This window comes from Neofelis nebulosa, chromosome 10 (genome assembly GCF_028018385.1).
Source record: "Neofelis nebulosa isolate mNeoNeb1 chromosome 10, mNeoNeb1.pri, whole genome shotgun sequence".
Lineage (NCBI taxonomy): Eukaryota > Metazoa > Chordata > Mammalia > Carnivora > Felidae > Neofelis > Neofelis nebulosa.
The window spans coordinates 105066444-105076227 of record NC_080791.1 but is presented as its reverse complement, the minus strand read 5'-3'; the positions used below and the strand labels follow the sequence as shown (position 1 = coordinate 105076227).

Sequence of the window (9784 nt, the reverse complement as noted above, 5' to 3'; positions counted from 1 at the left end):
CTTCATGGCCCTCCCCCACATCCACGCTATTCCACCCGAGCGGCTGGTCAGTTCCCGGAAGTTTTGTAAAGGGCGCATGCCTTCCTCAGGAAGGAATGGTCCACGAGGGAAGGGTACCCAGTACCACCAATTCTGTTTTGCCCCCCTCCTCTCCCTCCTTCCCTACCAGCTTCACACCGCCCCTGCCGGGACAAGTCCAGAAAACGGAGCGGCTCTACAGGAATGGATTTAGCCCGAGGGAGAAATGAAAGCAATCCAGACTTTGAGTAAATACATTTTACATGGAACAAGATAATAAAATAGCGTGCATTTTATTTAAAACCAACCAAGCGCTGATAAAAATATATCTCACTGCAGCGGTGATTCCACATCAAACCTTAACAGTTAAGAACTGGGCGTTTAATTCATTCTTCACATCACGTGCTGGGCCTGGCGGAGGACACCCACCTCCCCCGGAACCTCAGAGAGGAAGAATGAGAGCCCTGGAGGAGAGGGCTCTGGTGGCAGGCTCATGCTGCCCCTCTCAGAGCTTGTGAAGGGAAGAGGCCCCGATGTGCGGCTCTAGTGTGTCTGCTCCGCACGCCTCCGGGGCCACCAGGGTGGACCCTGATCGGCAAGTCCTTAGTGGCAGGAGTGGAGGGAGAGGGAGGGGTGGAGAACCGTCTGGAGCTGTGCAGACAGGTGAGTCCTCCTTTCTCCTCCAGTGTCTCTGAAATCCCCACAGGGGATCTGATGGCCACCGCAGGGTCCAACTTGCAGGCACAGGCCTATGAAGCGGTCACGTTTTGCTTTGGCTGAAGGGGAATCAAGAATCTGAGAGGGAAAACTCTCTTCTTGACACAAAGCAGCCACAGTGCACTTTCCTACATACAGTACAGTGGCGGGCAGGCAAAGGGCCCTGCTGGCTCGGATTAAGGCACTTAGAACAGACTCCATGTACATCCCAGCCCCGGGTGGGAACTTCCCCCTTGCCTTCCCCTCAGGTCCCACATGCCCTGCCTCTTCCCCAGGGCTAGGCAATGAAGAGCATGCCTGGAGGGATTGTGGTTTGGGTGGAGCACAGGGCCGGAAGGAGACACACGAGGAAGGAAGCCTGGGGACTTGGCAAAGGAGGAGCTAGGAGAGTATCAGGAGGAAGGCAAGGCAGCAGCAGAGGGGAGCCAGCTGAGTCACAGGAGACCGGGGCAGTGATGTTCACTGAGAGCAGATGCACAAGCCATGGGGAGACTGTTCCAACCTGCCCTGACTGAGGCAGGCTGGGAGCAGCGAAAGGGTTAAGAGACAGACGGAGAACCCAATCCCAGACAGAGAACCTCAGAAGGCAGGGCCCCCCGGGACCCGCATGGGGAATGGTCTTCCTCTTTCTCAGCCGGGGGTGGGGGGTGGGGTCCGGTGAAGACAGGAAGGTTCTGACAGTTCAGAGACGGGGCAGGAAAGGGGCAGGGTACTGGAAGGGGGGCTGTGCGATCCAGAAGCAGTGCAGCTCTTTGGTACGACGAGGACGACGCAGGCGGCCTTGTCCCGGCGCCCCCTCACTCCTCCTCCACACCCCGGGGCCCCTTGGCCGCCCGTCTCTGTCGCCAGCGCAGCTCTTCCACCTGGCGCTCCAGGCCTCGAACCTTGGCCTCCAGTTGGGCCCCTGAGGCCCGGGTGCCAGTGAGCCGGCTCAGCAAGGCGTAGAGGGTCAGCAAGGCCAGGAGGAGCAAGGCCCGGGTGGAAGGGTCGGGCACTGACCTCACCAGGGCCACAAAGCCGGCCAGGAAGAGGACAAGCTTCAGGCCCCACAGGATCCGCCCCAGCAAGGCCAACACCAAGCCAAGGAGCAGGGACAGAAGCCAATAGACAACTAGGGCCCCTGCTCCCCACAGCAGGAAGGTCTGGACCTGGCTGGGGCTGAGCTTCAGGCCCTGGGTGAGGTGATCTCCTGGAAGAGGGAGAACCACAGAATCAGCCAATCTGGAGTGGTGAGGGCACGGGGTCAGGGGAGAACCAAAAAAGGAGCTAAAACTCCCTGCAAAGGAAAAATCCTTCCCCACAGGGTCACAAAGGTAGGAGCTTGAATGTCAGTCAGCTCTTGTTCCTGCTGGCTGGGGGCAGATTACTTCCCTCGCCTGAAACCCGGTTCATCTGCAAAATGGGAGTGATGCTCTGGGCCGTGGGTAACAATTAAATGAGATACTATGGCTTAGCCAGACAGGAAGCAAACACCCGGTAAGTAGGGGCAACCATTAGCCTGCTCTTATGTTTGTCTCTGGGGACACCTGGCAGGGGTTAAGCACCTGGGGAAAAGTCTGCGCCCTGAAAAGATAAGCTCCCACAAATAGGAAGTGACAGGCTAAGCTCCAGGGGACCGAACCAGTACTCTGCCACTCACCATCTAGCCCCAAGGCATTCAGCAGCTGCGCAGCAATCCCAGACAGCGCGAAGAAGGCCACCGAGATGGCTGATGAGATGGCCCACATCACCTGAGACAAGGTCTGTGGAAAGAGCAGGGCAAGGAGATAAGCTTATAATCAATCATGCCCTTCTCCTTTAAGCCTCCAACCACTGCGCAGGCAAGGCCAGGAGGGAATGTGCCTCACCTCCTTCTCAGCCAGAGGTCTGCGAACCAAGCCTGGACGGCAGGCCGTGTCTCCTTCCAAAACTGGAACTCAGGACATCTGGGCCCTAATTCAACCGATTTGCTAGAATATTTTGGTGATGGTAGTAGGTGAATGTGTGTGTATGGGGGGGGGGGGGGTGGTCGTCAAATCTCTATAGTTGTCACCCTGTAGAACTGGGGTCCTCCCACGGAATCATGAAGTCGTGGAAGCAACGTCTGTGAAGGGCTAGGATGTTTCAACGGAGGAGGAGTCCCTCAGGTCTACTAGATCATGGATTTTATAAATGATCGTCTCAAGTGTTTAGAATGACCTATCAAAAGCATGTGATGCCACACCTAGGATGTCATTAGCTGGCAAAGACAGTTCTGTCTTAAGCCCCTGAGTCAGGCCTACCTCTACCTCTAGAGGGGAAGGAATTTTCAGGTCTTGACATTTTGCCAATTTAAGACTTTAGGTCAGATTTAGACCAAAGTCAGACTCTGTCGTCATCCAGTGACATGGGTTTATAAAGACTGGCCCGTTTCCTAGTCTTTCTGACAAGAGAGGGCAGGAATAAGGGAAAGGGAGAGCTACAGGCCCTAGGGTAGGAATCGAACAATGGGATTGCGAAAAAGCGAGAACTCTCTGGCTGCATCTTGTACAATGTGGGGCTCTCTGCAGCAGGGATTATGACACAGAGAGGATGTGGACCCAAGACGGGGTGGCCATGAACGTCTCCTCCTTTGTCTTTCTTCGGTGTGTGTAGTCACAGCAGGAAGCACCTTCCTTACCTCTGAAACCAGGTGAATGGTCTCTGGCCCGAGCCAGGCCTCCAGCGTTCCCCGCACAGATCGACCTATCTGGCTCAAGAGATCAACCGGGGCCTCCCTCTTCTGCTGGCCTGGTGGCGCGAAGTCTGCGTGGGACTGGGATGATGCCGAGTGGAGGAGGATGAGGGCCACCAGGACCGTCAGGATGACTTTGAACACATGCTTGCCCCGCGGTGGGCCTGCCATGGCTGGGTCTGTTGGGAGAGCAGCACAGGGTGAGCGGAGCGCCAGAACGGGCACGGACACCCCCCGAATGCCCTCCTCTACCCCCACCCTGTTAGGCGAGAAAGGCAGAAGTGGGCCTTTTAACTTCAGCTGAGCTCGACCTTTTGATTCACCGGTTCCTCTTTCACATTCTTTACCACTTGCACGTTCGTTAACCGGCAAGTATTCTCCAATGCCTTAGGGGAGACTAGATCTAGGATTGTTCCAGTTCTAAAAATCTGAAGGCCCGTCTCTGGGTCTTAGGTGTTACGGGTATAAAACAAATATAAGGCTTTGTCCCCAGGGAGGTTATAATCTACTTAAGATCAAGCAGACATAAAAAACAATTTAGGAAATAGCACACAAATAAGATTCCTGCAGTGTAAAGATGTAAACAGAACTGCTCAGGTATGTGCTCAAGCAAGAGAAAACTGCATATGTGCCTCCTGCCCTGCAGGACCATCACAGGAGGTGGTATTAACCTCCTACTGGTAACAGATGAGAAGAAACAGACTCAGGGGTTAGGCACTGCCCCAGGTCACTGGGCTAAGTAGAAAGGTCAGGGTTTGAAGACAGGCTTCTACTTCCAAATTGCACACTTATTTGGGAGAGAAGGTTAACACCGTGGATCTCAACTGTGGCTGCTCTTTGGAGCCACCGGGGAGCTTCACAAACTATTGATGCCTCTGTCCCAAGTTCAGACTTTCTGGTGTCACTGTCTGGGAGTGGTTTAGGCTTGAACCTGCAAAAGCTCCCCGGGTAATTTCGCTGTGCCGAGCTGAGACCCACTGACACAGAATGACCTCAATCAACTCCCCAGCCCCCAATGCAGGCAAAGGGTTAGAGCACAGCCTTTAGGGAAAGATATTATTAATAAAAAGCTAACCATGTGCCCCCTATCTCATACAGTCGCCACCACCAGGTAGGCATTGTTACTGTTCTCCATTTTACTGAAGAAGAAACCAAGGTAGGATAAGCAATGGGGGGGGGGGGGGGGGGGAGCCAGGATTTGAACCCAGGTGCGTCCGATATCAGACCCCTCACACATACTGCCCTGCCGTATCATCTCCGAAGTCAGTTTCAAAAGTGATTTAGGGGGCGCCTGGATGGCTCAGTCAGTTAAGCATCTGACTCTTGATTTTGGCTCAGGTCATGATCTCACAGTCGTGAGATAGATCCCGAGTTGGGCTCCGTGCTGGGCATGGAGCCTGCTTAAGATTCTCTCTCTCCCTCTGCCTCTCCCCTGCTCGCTCAAGAGTACTCGCTCGCTCACTCAAAAAAAAAAAAAAAAAAAAAAAAAAAAAAAAAAGGGATTTAGAGAGTCACACAATAGATTATTCATGGGCTAAAATAAACTTGGCATCTAGCAATCATCTCCGTGAATGACTCCTGGTGACAATTCACTTACCCACTTTGTGTTTTGTACTCTGAGCTCATCTGTAATATGATGCCACAGGCAAGTTAAGACCCAACACGCACAGATTCATTGAAGCAGGTGTGGACCAGCCAAAAAAAATGTTTGCAAGTTCGCTATTTACCACTGTGCTTGAGGAATGTCAAACAGCACCAGCAAATCCCCTGTTCTCTCCCAGGGTCAGAAATGAACCTGTAGCTCCAGGGAGTTTCCATGATTCAGACGCAATGATCAGAGGCTAAGCCATGCCCCTGATGTAGGAGCAGCCAGGCGTTTGAAGTTTTTGCAGGTTACCAGATCACTCTGGGAGTTACCCAGAAATCAGAGCCATCAGAGTGGAGAGGGATTCTTACTTCGTAGAAAGGAGAAGAGTCCAAGAAAGAGTTATAAAAACATCCTATCCGGGGCACTTTCTGGCCCAGAAACACCTGCCGTGAGTTCCTCTTGAGGTCTGTGGAATCAAGCAGGGCTGCAAAAACATGCATTCATGTGGAGCGGCCTCAGGCTGGGAAGGCTTTTACTCTTCTCCCCTCTTTGGCAGAAATCAAGAACCAGATGGTTCCTGCCTGCCAGTGGTCAGACAGGAGGGAAGCACAGGTCAGTTCCTGAGCTATCTGGGTCATAACCACACTGGGGACTTAAAGAGCAGGGTTGCTATCTTAGGTTGGATCCTATATCCAAGGACCTCCACCAGGAGGGATCAGATGTCGTCTCCTCGGTTCTAGAAGGTCAGGGTGATGTGAGCTGCTCCCCCCATGGCGGCCTCCTGCATTCTGTGCCAGCCTCGACTTTCAAGCAGACATCTGCCTCAGTCAACAGGAGCTGGGGGACCTTGGAATAAACCCTCCACAGTGAGGCCATCACTGGCTCCCCAGCTGACCTTCTGAAGTGCACCAGAAACCAAATCTAACAGGATTCTAGAGGGTGCCCTCTGCAGAGGAGACTGAAGATCACTGGCTGGTCCGTTTCTTCAAATTGTTTTATTTAACAGGATCCCTTCTCATTTCTTCCAGGTTCTTTCTGTGCAGCAGGAACCAGACTCACTGTCATCACACCTCCTCACGGCAGCCCAACCAAATACTTTTCATAAAGAGAAACCATGGCAGTCAAGAGCCGGAGCAGCCTTGAGCTCTGAGAGGAAGTAGGTCTTAAACATATTCACCTCCTGCAGTGTCTGGCCTCAAATGGTGGCACTCAACAAGTTGTGTGTGTGTTCATATTCACACATACAAGCAGCCATCTGCCCCAGTTCAGTGTGTATGTGAATGATGTTAAGCATAGACGTTTATTTCTTGCACGTGTGTGGTGCTTTATAATTTACAAAATGCCTGTTACTTCGCTATCTCACTGAACTCTTCCAACAATCTTACAAGGTACTACTCTTCTACATTTTACTCAGAAAACCATGGCTTAGAGAGGTCAGGGGAGTTGTTCAAGCTCGCACGGCTGAACTGGGTGAGACTTGCCTCCGGAACCCAGGATCTAAATCTCGCCCTTCTGCTTGTTCCAACCCCTGTGCTGCCTCAGAAACACATGGCCCTCAAGGCACTTAAGAGTTCCACCAAGTATGAATGAGCTCAAAGTGAGAGGATATGCAGAGTCCCGCCAGGAGCTGACCCACCTGCGGCACGTGGTTTTGTACCAAGAGGTATGAGGACAGCAAAAGATTGGGGCCAGCCCTGCCACTTCTGTCCAGGTACCTGGAAGATGGCCTGGGCAGGGCCAAGAGAACCCGGCTCAGCTGGGGAAACTGCTCCACTTAACTATGGTAGTGAGAAGGCACTATATGTTTAGCTGTGGTTTGCCAAGAGGGCAGGGTGGGGCAGTCCATACACCCCCTGCCAAGGCTCCTTCCTCGGGATAGCTTCCTTTCCCACCGTGAATCACTACGTGGCAGGAGGGGCAGCTGACTTAGTGCCCTCTGCTGGCCCTGATTTCCCCCATCATTGCTCAGAGCTGCCCCAGTGGAGCAGTGGTTCTCGGCTCTGGTCGCCCAGCAGAAAAGTCTGTGGAGCCTGTTCAAGCAAGGATGTCTGTCTCAATCGGGGCCATCTTAGACGCTCCCAAATAGGGGCTCAGGATTTTGTTTGTAGAGCCCCTTGAGGATTTCTGATGCATAACCAGACAGCTGCCAGAAATGATCAGCAGCAAAGGAAAAAGTCTATTCTAGGCAAAGTCTCTAAAGTGTGGCAGCGCGCGTAGGGACCTAGACTTCCATCCCAGGCTCCATTCTGCCACAAACTAGAAGCCACCGCCTTATGCCTATGACTTAACCTGAGTTTCAGTCTCCTCAGTGTCAAATGGGGTTAAGCAGGCTTAAGAATTATTACATGTTTCTGCAAGAACTTTCTAAACCTTAAGCGTCAATAGGAATGTTGCCGTTCACAAACTGCCAATACACCGCTCATTACATTGTAGCATAATTCAGCAGATTTACACGCCGGCCTCCCGCACCAGACTTCCCGCGCCTCCGGTTGAACTTCACTTTTTTTGGAATCCCCAGTGCCTAGCGCAGAACGATGACTAATGGGTGCTTGTTAAATGAATATTAGAAACTCGCCAAGGTAGCAAGGGAGAAGCGGGGAGAGGAGGCTTATTTTAAAGTTGATCCAAATACGCAGCGGCCGCCGGAGCAGCACAGCTGCGTCGAAAGGAAGCTCCTTGACGGGGCGAAGCTGCCACTGAGGAAAATGAAGTCAGCGTCCCGGCAGGTGGGGGCAGCCCCCGCTAAACCCCTGGCAGCTGCTGCCCAGCAACTGTTTGGGGGCAGGGCGACGGGCAAAGGGGCAGCTTTCCTCCCCAGGGCCCAGCCTCCCCCCAGACAGGGTGTCAGTCGCATGTGCTATTTCGAACAGCAAGTCCCCTGCCAAGCCCTGCTGGGTGGCGTCGCTGGCAAGGGACGCGGCGCGGCCCAGGGGTTCGAGGTACCCCCAAGGGGCTCGGGATACCCCAAGGGGCTCAAAGCGAGGCCGCGGGAAGCTGGGCCGTGGGGCGGGGGCGACCGGCTCAGCGCTAGCCTCCTACCCCAGCCTGACAGCCGCCCCGCCCCTGCCGGACCTCTGAGCAGCGCTCCGAACCCTCTTCACCCCGGAAACGCGTGCCTCCCCTGTTACCTAGTAACGACGCCCCCTGTTGCATAGCAACGAGGATTCGGGTCCCCCGTTTGTTTCCCCCGCTGGGGGCCGTCGGACCCCTCCCCACCCGTGTCCGCCAGGCCTCGCGACTCCGCCCTGCTCCCACCTGCAGCGGCTGCCGCCTCCCCGTCCCGCGTTCTGTCCCCGAGCCCCGGTCTCGACTGGCACTCACCGGGCTCCGGCCACTACTGCCCTTCACGTGCGACTTCGCTAAAACGCGCCACCAAACCCGCGCCTCAACTCCGGGGCGTTGGTTTATCGTCTGCGCACGCGCAAGGCGGGAGGACCCGGGGATCTGCCGGTCCCCCTCCCCGCCCAAACACCGTGCCGTGGGCGCATGCGCCCTACCCTCTTGATCACGTTTCTCCCCCCACTGTCCACCCCCACCGAGCATTCCCACCAAAAAAGAGTGGGATCAGAAGTTCGAGCTGGGAACGGAAGTTTCTGGCAGGAAAGGGGGAAGAAACGGCTATATCTGAGCTGTGCAGTAAGTAAACTGAATCTTTGAAATTCGGAGTCGAAGCCGGGCCGTCTCTTCAAGCCCTCAGCATTTCGGTCCACGTAGTTTCAAGCTACCCAGTACCTCCCGGGCATTGTGGGAAATGTAGTTCTAACCAAGAGGCACCTGGTCTTTTTGAGGAACTTTCGCGCTAAAAAGGCACAAAGGAAAAAGGTATTAGGGGAGCAGTAAGAGGTTACCAGCTCTGGAAGGATGCGTCCGCCCCCTCTAAGAGCAATTATGCACCCGAACCCTGCTGATGGCTCTCGAATGTGTTCATTCAGTTATAGAGAAGGAAAGGAGCCAACTTCCAGACCCCATTTCCACACACACAAAAGCAAGATTGTGAGTGATCCCTTGGCTGGTTTGTGATTCTAGGCACTTTTTTCTTCATCCCTCTTGACCTCAGCTGTTTCAACTTTACTATCCAGTCCTAGAAGTTCTAAAATACCATTTCACTTCACGGTGGGGTGTGCAGCCATCTTCCTCTGGACCCTCATTACTCCCTGCATCAGCTAAGGGTCTCTTCCAGAACAGGCTCTAGCAGCACCCTGGACCTCACCTTGTAGCTTTTCTAACAGTTGCAATTTTACATTTGCTTGTGAGATGTTTCTGATCTGTAAGGACTGCCAATCTCCCAGACTCCTGTGCAAGAAATGTAACATTTTGGGGCACCTGGGTGGCTCAGTTGGTTAAGTGTCCAACTTCGGCTCAGGTCACGATCTTGCAGTTCAGGGGTTTGAGCCCCATGTCAGCTCTGTGCTGACACCCCAGAGCGTGGAGCCTGCTTTAGATTCTCTGTCTCCCTCTCTCTCTGCTCCTACCTGGCTCGCTCTCTCTCTCTCTCTCTCAAAAATAAACATTTAAAAAATGTAACTCCCCCCGCCCCCCACTACAAGTCACTTTCTTTTCAAACCTTTTCTCTCTGAGCAGTAGAAATAATCTCAGACAGGTGCCTGGGTGGCTCAGTCAGTTAAGCGTCCTACTTCAGGTTGGTGAGTTCAAGCCCCGCATTGGGCTCTGTGCTGACAGCTCAGAGCCTGGAGCCTGCTTTGGGTTCGGTGTCTTTTTGTCTCTGTGTTCCTCCCCAACACGCACTCTGTCTCCCTCTCTCTCTCAAA

At 53.7% G+C, this 9784-nt stretch overlaps 1 protein-coding gene across 2 annotated transcripts; it reads right to left on the bottom strand.

The window, feature by feature from the left end:
- Positions 1-261: 261 nt before the first annotated feature.
- Positions 262-8476, bottom strand: TMEM109 (transmembrane protein 109). 2 transcript variants are annotated; one of them, XM_058689192.1, is made up of 4 exons: positions 8337-8476; positions 3374-3606; positions 2375-2477; positions 262-1924 (listed from the first exon to the last, which is right to left on the bottom strand). In XM_058689192.1, the coding sequence occupies exons 2-4, from the start codon at positions 3596-3598 to the stop codon at positions 1533-1535; spliced, it is 720 nt and encodes a 239-aa protein (XP_058545175.1). In that variant the 5' UTR covers positions 3599-3606; positions 8337-8476; the 3' UTR covers positions 262-1532. The 2 variants fall into 2 exon arrangements, with proteins under 2 accessions (XP_058545175.1, XP_058545176.1); XM_058689193.1 differs by having other exon boundaries at positions 8271-8443.
- Positions 8477-9784: the final 1308 nt, after the last annotated feature.